Source organism: Phoxinus phoxinus (genome assembly GCF_949152265.1).
Source record: "Phoxinus phoxinus genome assembly, chromosome: 1".
NCBI classification, from domain to species: domain Eukaryota; kingdom Metazoa; phylum Chordata; class Actinopteri; order Cypriniformes; family Leuciscidae; genus Phoxinus; species Phoxinus phoxinus.
The window spans coordinates 19,603,198-19,619,685 of record NC_136876.1 but is presented as its reverse complement, the minus strand read 5'-3'; the positions used below and the strand labels follow the sequence as shown (position 1 = coordinate 19,619,685).

Here is a 16,488-nt window from a genome sequence, read left to right as displayed (position 1 = left end):
TTATGATTTCGGAACTGCTCAAATGTGTATGCGCTTACACCACAAAACATGGTAAGAAAAAACGTCAGGAAATGTTGTTTGCGGTAGCTTGTTCAGATCAGTCGACCACTCTTTGTGTTCGTACGGATCGAGCCCGTTAATTGCCTTTATTTTCTCTAAGTAGCGCTCCTTTGCTTCCTTGTTCAGCTTCTCTCGGTAGATAACCTTGAGCTTGATCTTCGCACGGCCCATTTGTGTTTGTTTACCTTTTTTCTTCTTCTCCTTTACAACCTCGTTTGGCAAACAAAGAATTACCGCCACCAACTGCCTCTTGGTGTTACAACAGCCGTGTCCTAAAAGATGGCCGCCGCTACCCAGAATGCACTGCGTCATGACGTAGTTGCCCATTCTCTAATAGAACAAAGTTCAGGAGGAGCACGTTCAGATAATTAACACGAGGGGAGAGCACTCAGCAATCAACAATAAGAGGGTATATAGACTCACCAGTCTCAATCCATTGACAGTTTAGCAGCATCCCTCCACCACCCCTCTCCACACTTCTAGTTCTAACCACTTACTTACGGGGGGAGTACTCTGACTTCGGGCCGAACTCGTGAAATTGTTGTTGTTGTTGTTATAGCACACACAAACTCCCTACTGAGAATCATGTAGCCTACACTGTGCGCGCGTCTCATGTGTATGTGTGTGTGTGTGTGTGTGTGTGTGTGTGTGTGTGCTCGCCTCTCATATGAGTAGGCCTATGTGTGTGGAGAGTTTGTGTGTGTGCAACTGTCTTATATGAGTATTCTTTATGAGTCTCTACTGGCTTCTCCCTTGACTTTATCGGACTCTATGCCTCCACGTCCCCCCGATTGCTTGCGAGCTTCTCCGCCTGTCTATACGGTAATTTCCAAGGTGGTAATCCATTCGTCGGAAACTGAAGCCTCGACGGGCGCCGCCATCGTAGCAGAACATCACCTGCTAGCATTCCATTGACTCCCATTCATTTTGGCGTCACTTTGACAGCGAATAACTTTACATCTGAGGCGTCCAAAGACTCCATTTGTCCATTATTTATTTCTAAAGAAACACACCAATGTATAAAAGGCTCCATTACCTTGTATCTTACGTTATGACTTCGTAGAAGCCGTTTTTGTAAAAATAGGCTAACGATTGCGCCATAACCACGCGACTCTGTCGCACCGTAGAGAAATTACCATATAGACCGGAGGAGAAGCTTGCAGGCAATCGGGGGGACGTGGAGGCATAAAGTCCGATAAAGTCAAGGGAGTAGCCCATAGAGAGTGATAAAGTTGCTCCTGATGATAGCTTATGGTTAGCTAATACTCACACTCTCCGTCTCTGCGAGATTCGAAAGGGAATGATTCAGATTTCTCTCGGCACAGCTACTAGAAGACTGACAGATGTCAGACACGTTGCTCACACGTCACATCCACGTCATCAAGCTCAGTTTGAGCCTGCGCAGTTCACCTTGTGATCAGGAAGTGAGTGCTTCAAATGGGCTTCACTTTTCTCCATTGAAATCTATGGGGTCGCTGTGTCCATCTTATATACTGTCTATGGTAATTTCTCGTCTCTGCGACAGAGAGTCGAGTGGTTATGACGCAATCGTTAGCCTTTTTTTTTTTTTTTTTTTACAAAAACTGCTTCTGAAAAACAGCAGGTGATGGCTTGATAGCCAGTTTCCGGCGGATGGATGGCCCTTGACATGAACAGAATCCACTGATAACAGACAGAGACACGCTCCCCTCATTAGCATACAGAGCAATAAATGTATAAATAAATGTAGACATAAATACATATATACCTAAATAAATGTTAAAATAAATAAAAGTGGAAATAAATAAATGAAAAAAATATGTGGAAAAATATATAATTAAACATAATATTTTTTATACATTTCTTCACATATTTATTTGTTTATTTATTCTTTTTTAATTTCTGCAGGTTTGGTCCTCCATAAATTCGTTGACCATGGCTACAGATGACATCAGTTCCAGTTGTGGGCTCATTTGCACAAATTAATGGACTTCCGTCCAAACTAACTTGATGGCTAATGTTAAAGTTTGTTTTTACGTTTATGCTCATTGGAAGCAGGACTTGCCGACATTTTGGAAGTGACAAATGACGCGTCTCGCTACTGTTGGGGTTGATCGATCGATATACCGTATTCGCAGGCCGAATGTCTGACTTTGAGTGGAGTTCCAGACATTATTTCCAAACTGTGTTTGGTTATGCTTTTTCTGCTCTGCTGTGATTTGTTAGATATGGCGGAGACAACAAGTGTTGACCACCAGATCATTAATGGTGTTAAAAGCTTCGAGTAATCAACCTATTTTCGGCAAAATTTGATGAAAGCCTCAAATGCTTCAGAACGCCTCGGTTTCCCTTCATTAACGACTACACTGGTGTGAAATGGAACGTTCAGTGCATCACGTGATCAACTGCTAAATTCAAACGTGCTTTCGCGCTTTTATTTGGCTGGCGCTGACAACAAAGAACAAAACACATCCACTTGCACATAATCGGACAATAGGAATATCAGACATTTCATGCTGTAGTTAATACATTTGTGAATATTTGTCATAAAAGGGAAAATAAATAAAAGCTGTGTCACGTGACAAGCAATGACGCGTCGACATCACCATGGAAACAAGTACGTCGTCCGCCATGAGAAAAACTTACGATAGGGGGTCAACCAGAATATTTTAAACATACGTGTGAATTTAATGGGTTTTTGGTTAAATACCTGAAATAAGGTCTGTGGTTAACACAAACTCAAGTTATTGAAACTAACAAGTGTCTAAAAATGGACAGATTAAACGTCATCCCATCCGCTGAACAGGTAAGTTAAATCATCTAACGTTAACGTTAAGTTACTCACACACAGTGACACACTAGTCCAATTTCAGTCTTTCACAGCCTCATTGTGTTTATAGTCGTGCTCTTGCAAACTATTCAACCTCGAACCTTCAGGGGAAATGTTTATAAATAAAGACTGAAAGAGTCTGAAGCTTGATGGTCCTTGATGGTTGAAGGTGCTGACCTGAAGTCACGTGACCGTTACCGGGGTGTGGTTCACTTGTTATAGCCTATGCTTTGCTTTTGACTTGGCAGTTGTATTTAGCCTTCAAACTTCATAAAAGTTGTGTTCATTTGTGAAGATTATCATAATGAACAAAATGTTTAAGAAACTAACTTTTATTGGTCACAGAGCTTATTTTCTGCAATAATCCAAATGCTATTGAAAAATCCTATTGGGTTTTTGTCGTGTGAACCAGGGTGATTCTAAAATCTAGGCTGACCTACAAAAATACATCATTACTGCAGCACTCTGTATTGTTAGTAGATCTGAATTCAATTGTTGAATTGGTAAATTCATGCATGTGCTTGAGTTATGTGGGTTTATAGACCACATATGGTTATATATCTTGACAAATTGGTCACTTTTGTCTGTTTGAAATAATATCAGGTTTCTAAAACAACTGTAAATAGTTTATTTCAGGAGTGCACATCCAACTGAAGATGTATTTTAAAATCAGCCAGCTGAATGTGAACAAAAATTGCAGGAGGTCGTTGCCCCCTCTGGTTCCAGCACCTCTAATGTGAATGAATGAGTCAAGATGTCTTTCTTTCTTGAGTTTCTTTCCAATTAAACTGCTGTGATAGACGGCTTTGTGGTTACTTTTTTCAAAATTATGTATTTCTCAGTCTACTAAAAAAAGTAGGCATGTCAGCTTATCTTCTGTGTATTGCAATTTAACTGCTAAGAGCTGGCTAAATTCACCAGTTCCTTATTTACACCATTTCCACAGCTCAGTTTATGAGGTATTTGCTGTCAAATAATGTTTGAAAGCTAGCCCACATATTCTGCTTCCGAGGCAACACTTTAAAATAAGGTTCTATTTGATAACATTATTTATAACAGGAGCTAAAAATACACTAATGTTCACAAGTTTGGGGTCTTTTACTGTATTCTCATCAAGGCTGCCTTTATTTGATCAAAAACATAGTAAAAACAGTAATATTGTGAAATAATATTACAATTTTAAAAAATAACAAAACAAAATGTCACTTTAAAATTTTCTAGTAATGCATTCTTAAAGGGATAGTTCACCCAAAAATGAAAATTCTGTCAGTAATTACTCACCCTCATTGTCGTCAGAATGAGGTTGTACGTCAGAATGTAGGCTCACTATTGGCCGACGCTGGTCATGTGTGTGATGCATGTGATGCTGGCCAATAGTGAGCCTACGTTCTGACGTACAATCCAGAAGCGCTGCGCTGTTACACTAGGTGAACTCACTCAGAGGCCCACACAGAAGAAAAAAACGAACTCTAACCCTGCTGTTATTCTTTTTATTATTCATGTAATCATCATCATAAGAAGAGTGTGAAGTCCAAAGATCTGTTGAATGGCATTAGACACTGCAGCTTTTGACATTTTTAAATGTTACATTCACCTTTAGTTTTTTTTTTTGTAGAGAGCACGCTAGTATGTGCACTAAGAGCATTACGTTATACTTGAGCTTTCCATTAGTTAACCTTTTGGAAGCCAAAGTAACATGAAGGGAAGTATTTTTTATGACTGATGCTGTTGTCATTTGTGTCTGTGGGTTATATAGGATACACTCTCACCTTACCTCAACGATGTGTTTTAGCTATCGTTATTTAGCATTAGCGTTATTTTCGTTTTTTTTTTTTTTTTGCATACAAAAAGTATTCTCGTTGCTTGATAAACTTAGAGTTGAGCCACTGTAGTCACTTGGACTATTTTAACGATGTCTTTAATAACTTCCTGCCGGCAAGTTTAAATTACAAAAGAAGTCTATGGAGGAGTGAGACGGCTTTCAGATTTCATCAAAAATATCTTAATTTGTGTTCCGAAGATGAGCGAAAGTCTTACGGGGTTGGAACAACATGAGGGTGAGTAATTACTGACAAAATTTTCATTTTTGGGTGAACTAACCCTAACCCTTTATTATTCCAGGTGTCAGTATGTTATGAACAAACATGAATAAATAGTTATTAATAGTAGGCTATATTCACAAATTAAAGGTTCTCTATTAAACATTTTTCGAAAACAACATAAAAAGAAAAGAAAAAAACGAAAGTATGGTTGCTTAAACTTGATGGCTAATGTTAAAGTTTGTTTTTACGTTTATGCTCATTGGAAGCAGGACTTGCCGACATCTTGGAAGTGACTTCAAATGACGTGTCTCGCTGCTGTTGGGGTTGATCGTTCGATATACCCCGTATTCGCAGGCCGAATGTCTGACTTTGAGTGGAGTTCCAGACATTATTTCCAAGAATGAGGTGAGAAAAATCCAAATTCTGAGCTGTCTGGAACGCAACATTAATGTTTATATGTTTGGCCATGCAGGATGGGTTGCATAGGAAATTGCGTACTTCACCAGGCCTTATGTGTCTTGTCATATCTGAGAAATGTTGCTCCAGCTACTTGTGACCCTGAACCACAAAACCAGTCACATGGGTACATTTTTTTAAATTGAGATGTATAGATGTATGGTTTGTTAGGATACAACTACTTGAAAATCTGGAATCTGAGGGTGTAAAAAAATCTAAACATTGAGAAAATCACTTTTAAAGTTGTCCATTAATGTTGGCGATTGTGCTGCATTCACTCACAAAAATAAATATTTTATATATTTACGATAGGAAATTGACAAAATATCTTCATGGAACATGATCTTTACTTAATATCCTAATGATTTTTAGCGATCATTTTGACCCATACAGTGTATTGTTGGCTATTGCCACAAATATACCTGTGCTACTTCTGACTGGTTTTGTGATCCAGGGTCACATTGGTGTGGGAATGGCATAGGTTAGTTGTCACAACAAGCAAGAATGGTTGACATGGAGGCGTTAAATCTCGAACCGGTGAATCACCCATTTAAAAAAAAAAACGCTGAACAACAGAGGAGAGTCTACTGGCAAAATCAAACGTGACGGTGCTTGTAATAAAACAGAGCACAACATTACCGGTAAATAATTTACTGGTAATATTAAAACTTTCCTTACTGGTAAATTGCCGGGACCCATATTTACAGGTATTTTTGAAAAGGTCCTGTTCACATGATCTCTTACCGGTAATTTACCAGTAAAGACTGTGGCTGAATCCGATATCGCCCCCTATATCCTCAAATAGGGCATTATTTGAGGGGACAAGCCATTTGTAGTAGTGTCCGAAACCATAGTGGACATTATTGAGCGCACTTATTCAATCCCACATTGCACTGCAATAATGAGTGTCTCAACGGCTGTCTGAATTCGCTCTCTCCTTTTTATTCACTCCTTCAAGTGAACAGTATTAGGGGACTAATGTAGGGAATAGTGAATGATGTTTTAGGGGGCGATTTCGGATTTAGCCTGTATGTGTGAAAGGGGCTATTAACCTGACTTTTCGGAGATGGCGAGAACTGAGGGGAGCGGAGATGTTGTTTTTATTACTCAACAGGTGAGTAAGGTATTTTATTAAACCGATAATTTGCCATATGTATAGCTGTCTAAGAGTTCATTGTAAAGCATTATCTTGTGAAGGGTCATTTCATGATGATTGTTGTAGCTGTGCTGGAATTAAGGAAGTACAGTGTCTATTTATGGATATTTCTACAATAATGTCTTCAGACAATGTTTTATGAACAGCAGGATAATATCTTTCTCTCCTTTTTTTTAGTAATGAGAAAAACATTTTTGAGCACAGTCACACAGAGCCAAAGCACAACCAAACTATGTCCTTCTGCAAAATATATGGAGTTTTTTAATTATTTTTTTACCGCTAGGGCCAAAAGTTACATAGTGTACCTTTTAACATTAACAATTTATACTATTTATTAACTTTGTTAGTTCATGATACTGAATGTATTAACTAATGTTAAAGAATTTAACCTTATTGTAAAGTGTGACCATTTACGTTTCCTTAAACTTAACAGGAAAAATGACGTGAAGCATACACCCTTTTCCTGTCTAAGTGGGAAGTTTTTGACCAAACATGCTTCATTTTGAACCAGATTTGATGTCCATAACTGAACGTCAGGCTAAATGAGACTATTGAAATGCTACAGGTTCACTTGCAGCTTGTGGTTAAAATCACACTGTTGCATAAAAACCTCAGTGCTTGTCTAGATAATTCTCTAACAGTATAAACTCTCTGTTATTCGGTAAATGTTGAATGGTATTTTTTAGTAGATCTTCCCAGATATTGCAGATAGATCCCCCGGTGTTCATTAACCACCCTCAGCCCAGAGGAGTGTTTCACTTTGCCTTTTATTTTTTAAACAAGTTTATACAAAGAACACTTAACAATGTTTCTGTTATAAAGAGATGTTTAAAAAGCCATTAAATCAGTTGGACCATGTCCGTATGTTCCTTATAAATTGCATCTAGTGTTGTAGAAACAATTGCCGTTTTCTTTGCTGTTGAGTCAGCATGGTTACTGTTGCCATTATCATCATCATCATCATTGCTCTTGGTATCATGAACATCAAATTGCCTCTCTACCATATGTTCAGTTATTTCATTGCTTAGTAAAAATTTGTTTCATAATAATCATTATTTATTGAATAAGGTTGCTCTCATGCTGACCTAAGAGAAAGCATTTACAGACATCTTTCTACCTGGTAATTGTTGCATTGAATCATGGGATTTGTAGTTTTAATCACTAGACAATTTCAGTAGTCAATGTTCTGTAAATCTTTAAAGGAATATACCAGCTCAAAACAAGTCTGTCGGCAGCTCATTTGGATATAACTTTACAGACAAGGTTAGTAAGCAATATTATCAAACATTTTAACACACATAATCTTTATCTTTAGCATTTATACTTTTGAGATGGTGTGTATTGTGATGTTTATGCCATAGACTTCCGTTGTAAGTGCATTCAATTGTTTTGGGTTGTAATTACAGTATTTTCAATGGTTATCGACAGCAGCTAACAGATGTTTTTGATGATATCTTCAAGACCCCATGAAAAAAAGTTTTTGTTGCATTTTTTAGCCCATGTCATTTAGCTTTTGAAAGAGTCTATAGGCTAATGTATCCCTAAAAGTTTATACAAATATCTAGCAAATATTGCACATTCAAACTTTCAATTGAAAAAAACAAACACTTTCAATGTTTCCTACAAATCTAAGAGTTTATTAGACTGACAGAAATGTTAATGACTCATTCTGCACTAAACAGATTTTCGTCAAATCAGACATGTAGGATGAGAATGTCCCGCCCTCTAATACCTTCATTCCTGTTGGTTACCTTAAAAAAAGGGTAAGATTTTAATGTGTCCAACTCAAACTTCCTGTTTCAATAGAAAATGTCAACACGGGGCACAAAATATTGCTAATGAAGCGAATTCATGGGGTCTTAAGCTTGTTTTGAACCTTGGATATTCCTTAATAGTCAAGCCAAACCTTCCCAGACATTATAACAGTCCATAAATGTCTTTTAAAACATACAACTTACACACTTATACGACTATAAATTGTGTTCTACTCAAATAGGTGCATTTCAGCTTCACTTTTGAATTGCCACAGTTTTTCATGTGCTTTCTACAGCAGTGTTTCTCTGACTGTCTCTCTCTCTTTCACCATCCTGTAAATTTTATTTCTCTGAATTATTCAACATCTCCTCAAAGTGCAACCAGACTTAAGGAAAAAAAAAGGCATGGCAGATATGGAAATGGGGCATTAGACGAGCAAAAGAGATGGAGTACATGGAAACAAGAGGATAGGATGACAGATCTCCTCTCTTCACCCACAGTTCTTCATCATCATGTACTGTATTATCCTCCATTTCTCTCTCTCTCCATCCTCAGGAGACCCATATTAACTTGGATATCACCGACAGCTGAGACTTACGCCTCCCACTGTTCCGATGAGAGACGGGGGAACAAACACAAATGAGACAGTGACAGAGAGAACAGGAAGGAGAGAGAGACTACTGTAATGTCAGGTCTGTACTGCAAGTGAGTGATGCGACAAAACTAGATTATAATCAATGAAACTGTCCAAGTGTGAGATGGTGCAGTAGTTGAAGTTTGAAGATCAGTTTCTGCACAGGTTCCTGTAGGCAAGGGTATAAGGTACTTAAAAATGTGTGTGTTTCTAAAGTGCAAAAAAGGCATATCAAGGTCTCGAAATCCCAAGAAACAAACAGTAAAATCAATGTAAAATGTACTGTAATTGGTCAAACTATGGTCATTCATCCTTGTTAAAAAACATCTCATCAATCACCACAACATATGCCTATATATTGTAACCATTGTTGAAGAGGAATTTGACTTAAACATGTTCGATCTGCACAATGCAGTTTACGTATCAACATATTGATTTCAGTTTAGCACTAAATGCAGTTCAGTGTCCTATAGAGTCTTATATATTCGGGACATTGAAGACAACTACGGTTAAATAGGTTGCAATGTCTGAAATGTCTAAATGATTTCATTGATTTCAAAAGCTAAGAAACAACCCTTTTATGTACAATTACACTACAGGTCAAAGGTATAATGTCGGTAAGTTTTTTATTTATTTTTTAAAAGAAGTCTCTTATGCTCACCGAGCCGCATCTATTTGATTAAAAAACGTAATATTGTAAAACATTATATTCAATGTTAAATGCAGTCTCAGTAAACTGAGTAATAAAAAGTTCAAAAGAACAGAATTCTTTTGTAACATACTGTCACTTTTCAATTTAATCAGTGCTTGATGGAAAAAAAGTATTATTATTTTTTAATGAACAAAAACAAATCTTACTGACCAAACTTTTTAACAGTAATGTGAATGTAGAATATTTCTCTTTCACTCAAGTATATTTTAGGCCAATGTAAAATGTTGTCACAGTACCCACACAAAAGTATATGTTCTCAGTACTTCTTACACCCCTGTCTACAGGTCCTGTGTGTACTCTACATTTACATCATTTTGAAGATGAATGGTGACTGGACGTTCACACTGACAGTGATTTGCCATTTTTATTGAGGGCTGACAATTTCTGGGTGACACAACGACAAGAACCCCTAATGCAACCAAGTTTAGGTATGCAATTTTATGCAAATAAACTACCATGTAATATGGTGACTACCATTAAGAATACAGACAGGATAGACTGTGACCTCCAACAATTTAATCACAGTCGGTGTCAACGTCCATTAAGCCTTGAGGAGTCAGAAGAGGAGGCTAGGATGAGTGGAAAAGAGAGCGTGAATGCTGATGACATAGAGCTAATGGAACGATAAGCTATTTATCTCAGCAAGGGAAACTTTGCCCTAACCAGGCATGACTTCTGTTATAGCATTGTGCTGGGTAGCCCCACCCACGGTAAAATCGTATTGGTCCAAAATACAGCTTGCTAGAGTAAGTAAAATCCCCATTGGTCCCATAAAGCACTGCCAATGGCATAATTAAAGTTTTATGTTTGAATATTCTAACTTAATACTCAATACTCTATTTGATAATCAATGACTTTGATAATGAATAATTTTACATTGTACCATTATTGCTGATGTTGTTACGTCATTTGCAGTGCTTTTTGGTTTGAGAACTTCATTGCTTCAAAAAATGTGAGGTATAGTCTTATACGTTTGTCTCTCTTTCTCATTTTAAAATTCTTCATAAACTTTTTTGCTTAAATGTTGATTGAATGATTTATCTCCAAGCCGTTTGTTTGCTTCAATGCTTTTTTTGAAATATCATTTGAAAATAATACCGTACTTCCAGAAACCAGGCTGTCCCTGTTGCAGGGTTTGCATGGCATTTTGGACAAATATATTACTTGGAAACGTGTCGCTTCACACCTAGTTAGGACACGTTGTAACGCCACCTGGCTGCACCCAGAAAAGCATTTGAAAAGTTTACGCGCACAAAACACTGTTTACAATGTAAAATCCTCAGATTTAGAGTGTGTGTGTATTTGTGAAAGGCTGTAAATGCTGCATTATATTCACATCATATACATACATTTTTACATAATATTTATATATTAAACTTTTGCTCTTTTAACCCTGATGTATGAATAAACGGGCGTATATACCGGTAATCAGTAAACATGTAAAACAAATGTGACAGGAGATATTTCTCAAAGCTAGTGTTGCGGTAAAAAAAAAACGACCTTGTTTAAGTCAACAGACAAGCCTAATTAGTCTTCATGTCGTTCTTTTTATCGATGATGTAACCAGTGACTTTTAATTAGGATCAACCTGCAGTGCTGTAGCTGGCTTTGGATTTCCTTTAATGCTGGTAAGTTCAATCTTAGAGCAGTTTTTTTTTAATGCCTGTAATAAGCTCTCATATTTCCTTAATACGTTTTTGCATATATCTTTCCTGGGTTCAAACAAGAAAATATCTGTTTTCATAAGGAGAGAACATTTTTTGCTTTGCGATGGATGGTATTACACAACCCATGAGTGTGTTATAGCTAGAAACTTCCTCAACTTTTGATCGCTGAACAGAGCATAACTTTCGCAAAGCCTTGCGTCTGAAATCTGCTAGAATTTACCATAGTAAACTCTGTCCACTCCGACACAACCAACTGTACTCCCTCTCATTGCATTGGGGAAAACGAACCCTTTCCATTTTCAACACGGGCAACTCCTGTTATGAGCACATACCTCTTTAAAAGCCCTTTGTAAAATTCATCCTAATTATACATAGACAAACGGTACAAATTAGAATAGTGCATAAGATTAGATTGGTCAAACATACCACCAAACGAATAGAGCCATCAAACAAATGGGAACAATGATTCTCTAATATACATATTACATGTCTCTGGACTGGCAACTAAGATGTCATTCAAGCATTGGTTATAATACATCTTTTAAAAATGATTAAATAAAGCAAATGCTTTATACATATAGCGCAAGCTTCAAATATGGCAAGACATCATTTAAGTTAGTAAGGAAAGTGAGAAGGGTGTTAAAATTCGGAAGCACTTCATCTCCGTCAAATGGTTGTCAACTGTGGCAGACTTGACTCTGATTCCATTTACGCTTACGGTACAAAAAAAACGACATTGCAAATAGTACATAAACAGTAAAAAGTACATAATGTATTGCTAAAGATAAAATGCTACCCGGTGGCATTCACATCACAGGTAGAACACTTTTTTGTTGAGAAGAAATCAGAAACAACTGTCATTCAGCTTATTTGTGTGGTTTAAAAAACCCACTGGAAACAAGTCTTCACACCGAAGGTATTCGGAAGCCGATATTTACACCTTGTGTTTCTTTGTAACAGACCTCAACTTGATTTCACTTTTTAGTCCTTAACCTGCAGAATTAAGAAGTAACCTGACCAATCCAGTGCTTTATTGTTTTGTATGAAGATTATTCCTGGAAGTTATCCTCCTTTGATTCAGGGTTTAAGCTGATCTAGCCAGAGACATTGTCGCTGTGGTTTTATTGACAGCTAAATCTACTTTGCTCTATTCAAGCATTCCTCAAAGACAGACTTCATGACCTCCTGGCCAACAAAGTGGCTCCGTTTCAGGCAGAGGGTTGTGTAGCTGGCTCACCTTGGCATCGCTTGACATCTCTGTGCCAGGAGAGTCTGACAGCTGTCTGTCCTCCAGGGTTTGCCCCTGAAACCCAATGACACTCTGGAGCCATTGCCACCGAGACAGAATAGAGCATCACTGTAGCTTAGGATAGTTTGACTCGATGCTGACCCATGAGAGCATGTTGATTCATCCTTGCATCAATTCAACGGTTGAAAATAGCCATCCAGGAACATGCTCAAACTGTACTTGCTGACATATTTATGGAGCTGCTGTCCCTGGAGTTTGTCCAGAAGTAGAAATTATCTCCAAAATGAATCTGGTGAGAATAGAGAGAGAGATATAGAGAGAATTTCTTTCTTTTTTTGTCCTTTTTTATCAATCTAGTGTTCTCGTTCCGAGTTCAATAATCCATCTCTGCTTCTCACAGTACTGCCGTTTTATTTGCAAGCAACAGTTTCGTTGAACTCTGAACATTTCACACACTTAAATAGTCCCTAGGTGGCTTGTACATTAGCTGTCATTGGCCCGTAAAATCTCACAAGGCTGTTCAAACAAAGTGTGCTACTTTTTAGACACAGGTGTTTGCTCAGTACACTTATATTTTATTGTCATGTGAAGAAGCAAGAGGTAACCATCAGACATCTCTGCATGTCTCCTTTAAATTGGTGCATGAAACATAAATTTAGTTTTGTCGCCTCGCGCTTATCTTCGAGCAAGAGTGCTAAATCTCCATTCGGATCCAGTGTGGATGAAAAAGACAGGACAGAAACGAGTCTACAGACAGTATTAGAGAACGTATTTTTGGATCTGCTGTATTAGAAGCAGGCCATCATCAATTACAGCGCCCCCTGCTGTTCTGTGGCAGTGTGGCAGCCAAACGCCTGGCTGGGAACAGCTTGGAACAGCAGAGAGTGAGTGAGTTTGTCAGCTGTGTCCATCAGTCATTTGGCCCCAGGCGGGAGAGGACGGATAGGCCTAGTATTGCTACCGCTTTCCCTGGTCTCTTGAACAATTCCAGAGACACCTAAACTCTTCACTCTGAAACCGATGCCCACCTCCAGATTTAGTGGTTTTCCATGCCATGTGCATTAGGATGCTATAATAGGGTTTAGGTATTGCCCGCTACATGCTAGATTTGGCCATCAAACAATCTGTGAAATAGGTTCTTGCTTTAACCAAAAGCGTAATTATTTATATTCAGAAGTGTTCTAAGGAAACAGGCTGTTTGACAGGTATTGGAAAGAATACACATTGGTCATTTTAGCAAAGTTGGCAGTGCTACTTATGACATTGCCGGACTTGTTAACCTAGGTGTGTGCTCCTCCGTCACTATGGCACCTTATATCTGCGGGCGACTTTTGTCCCCTGAAATGTCTCTCCTGAGGTCTTTCGGTAATAAGAGACTTGCTCATTGACCTTGTCTTTACCTCTTGAAAAAGAGATTGAAATGGAAGCAGCCAGAATAGCTATGACTTGAAGTGATGTTGGCGTTCCGCTCCCTAGACAAGTGCTGGAATGCATCCTTCGATGAAAGTGTTGAGATGCAAAGTCATTGGACATTGGACATTGCCAATTTCACCTAGACCCTTATCCATTGACTAAAATAACAAACCCTTGGCCATCATAACAGTTGCAACTCTCTTTCTCTCTCCTACTCTCTCACAGGACACCTTGGTTTCTTCACTGTCCTCTTCCTTATGCTTCCTCGCTGTTCTTTGTCCTCAGTGGTCTAGAATTGTCTGAATAATAACTCACTGTGTGGCAGCTCTTGGTTGACTGAAGTTGACAGCACAATGGCCTTGTCTGAAAGGGTGTGAAGGCTCCTGAGGTGTAGGGCTCCTGCCCTTTGCTATCGGACACATGGGTCTGGGCCACAAGAGACATCTGAAGGCCAGCAGTACAAGTCCAGAATTTTAGGGGGAAGTAGGATCACCAGGGATTCAAGGCCCATCGAGAATCGGAATCAAGACCATGCAACCTTTTCCCCTTCGGTTCTCTGTAGTATAGTACAGTGCATATAAATCTAGTCCAAAATATGTACAAGGAGGGAATATACTATAAATATAACTGAAGCACATGTGCAGAAGCTTTCACGTCCATCCAGTTGCAATGTCTAATCAAAATCATGCTTTCTTGTGTTTGCGTCTTTTCTAGGCTTTCCCCTCAGACTGTCACTTCCGTTTTGCTGTTCGTGGTCAGTCCCTTGTGTTTCGGGTGAAGGTGTGGAGACTGTCCGTACCCCAGAGGCTGGTTGAACAACTCTGGAAGAGTCTCAATGCTAAACTGCCGCTTGTTGGTGAAGGCCTGGCGACGACTGTTTGGTTGGGACAGTGGTGGCTGGGCCATGAGAGGGACCTGATGTTGGACATGGCTCTTGTTGGGGTCCCAGACTTTGAAGGCCGAGCTCGAGGTGAGTGGGTGGGTGTTGGTCTTGGAGATTTTGTGCTTGGGGACTTGGGCCGATGTAATGGTGATGGCCAAAGGAGTATGGATGTCTGGAGGCGGAAGGAAGGGTTTATCTTTTGGGTGGAAAGCAATGGGCTGGAAGGTTGCAGGCGAGGTCTGGCGGTGTGCGTAATCCATCATAGGGTAGCTCTTGGGGTAGTAATCCCTTGATGTAGTATCTGCAGGGGAAAAAGGTCCGGGAAAAACAAACAGTTAGAGACATAGAGGCTAAAATACAACATAGCATTGTGACAAATAAGCAAACAATTTCTCACATACCCTACAGTGTACTACTCTACAAACTTAACGTATTTGTCACAGACTATAGTTGCTATATTTAGAGTTGAGAGGATTTAATGAGTAAAACACCTGGAGCAGAGGGTCATCAAGTGTGACATGAGGATGCCCTCAACACTTTTTCATCACGACACACACATGCAGGCACGCACATACATGCATTGATTTGAGGGAGCTATATAGGGCTGTACACATCATGGTGATGATGAAAAATAAAATGTGTCCTAAGGCCAGATACTGTTTGAAAGAATCAATACAAGAAAATTCAAGTGAAGAGGTACTGATGCATATAGAGAAAACTCATCTCTTCCGTGAGCACTTGACATAAAAAAATAAAAAATAAAAAAAACAACCCTCTCCTTTACCCTCCCTTGTTTTGGCTTATGCTACTCTGAGCAATGCCAGAACTTTGTATTTTGAGCACTTCTTGCGTTATTTTTGCCTCTTCCCGATGACTCGCTTGCTGTAGTCCTCAGTTGTAAGTCGCTTTGGATAAAAGCGTCTGCTAAATGACTAAATGTAAATGTAAATATAGTTTAAAACAGACAGTTTGGTCTGGTTTTGTTTGTATTGTAAAAATGTGTTATACTGACATTTTGTGCAACAAAGGCAACCTTTATGATGCAGGTTTTTAAGAACGTTTTTAAAATGTTGTATTGCAACATTTCCTAACTGCAACCAAAAGGCAACATTGTGAAATGTGTTGTACTTGCTGGGAGGAACCATCTATGGTTTTACCTGGTGTTTATCGTCTCACTTCAAAAACTGCAGTCGAGCTATAATTATTATGCACTGTTGTGTGTAAAATTTGAATTAGTAATATTTTCCGCAGCTTGGTAAAAACTAGCTGCTTATGAAATGGACTCAAGTTAGGGTTAGGAACAGTATTGTAATCGCTGGTTATTTTATTCTTTTTCAAGTTGAAGTGGGTTAGCATGTTAGCAACAGTTGACAGCAGAGAGTTAGCCTTTTAGCCTGTCTCGTCAAATTAGCCCATCTCCGTTGAGCGCTGCAAGCTATAGACAGGGCCTCTCGCTTCACAGCCCTCAGACATAAACAACCTTGCTTCACTGTTTTGTCATTTTTCTCTCCTTTTTCTCGTTTTCCATCCTGACTTCCTATACTGTCCCTTCTCTCTATCGATTGAGTCACGGCTTATGCATGAGGCAAATAGCTAGTGGCAAGCCGCACAAGCATGGAGCTTCATTTCAATGTTTGTGTACGTGTGCTCTC

The 16,488-nt window shown here is 38.8% G+C and overlaps 1 protein-coding gene and 1 long non-coding RNA gene across 8 annotated transcripts in view; one reads left to right on the top strand and one right to left on the bottom strand.

Moving 5' to 3' along the window:
- Nucleotides 1–2,659: 2,659 nt before the first annotated feature.
- Nucleotides 2,660–16,488, top strand: part of LOC306996013 — a 64,725-nt gene continuing 50,896 nt past the window's right edge. For 3 of the 6 annotated variants that reach the window (XR_013796965.1, XR_013796966.1, XR_013796967.1), the window contains exons 1-4: nucleotides 2,660–2,845; nucleotides 5,181–5,316; nucleotides 8,834–8,983; nucleotides 14,668–14,923. This is a non-coding gene — a long non-coding RNA (uncharacterized lncRNA). Of the gene's footprint in view, nucleotides 2,846–5,177; nucleotides 5,317–8,833; nucleotides 14,638–14,667; nucleotides 14,924–16,488 lie in introns of those variants that run through there. The other 3 variants (XR_013796968.1, XR_013796969.1, XR_013796970.1) reach the window with 3 other exon arrangements.
- Nucleotides 12,889–16,488, bottom strand: part of LOC306995914 (protein shisa-9) — a 69,907-nt gene continuing 66,307 nt past the window's right edge. The window contains exon 4 of one of the 2 annotated variants that reach the window (XM_079607891.1): nucleotides 12,889–15,137. In XM_079607891.1, the coding sequence (XP_079464017.1) occupies nucleotides 14,677–15,137 (461 nt within the window). In that variant the 3' untranslated portion in view covers nucleotides 12,889–14,676. The remainder of the gene's footprint in view (nucleotides 15,138–16,488) is intronic. The other variant, XM_079607890.1, reaches the window with a different exon arrangement.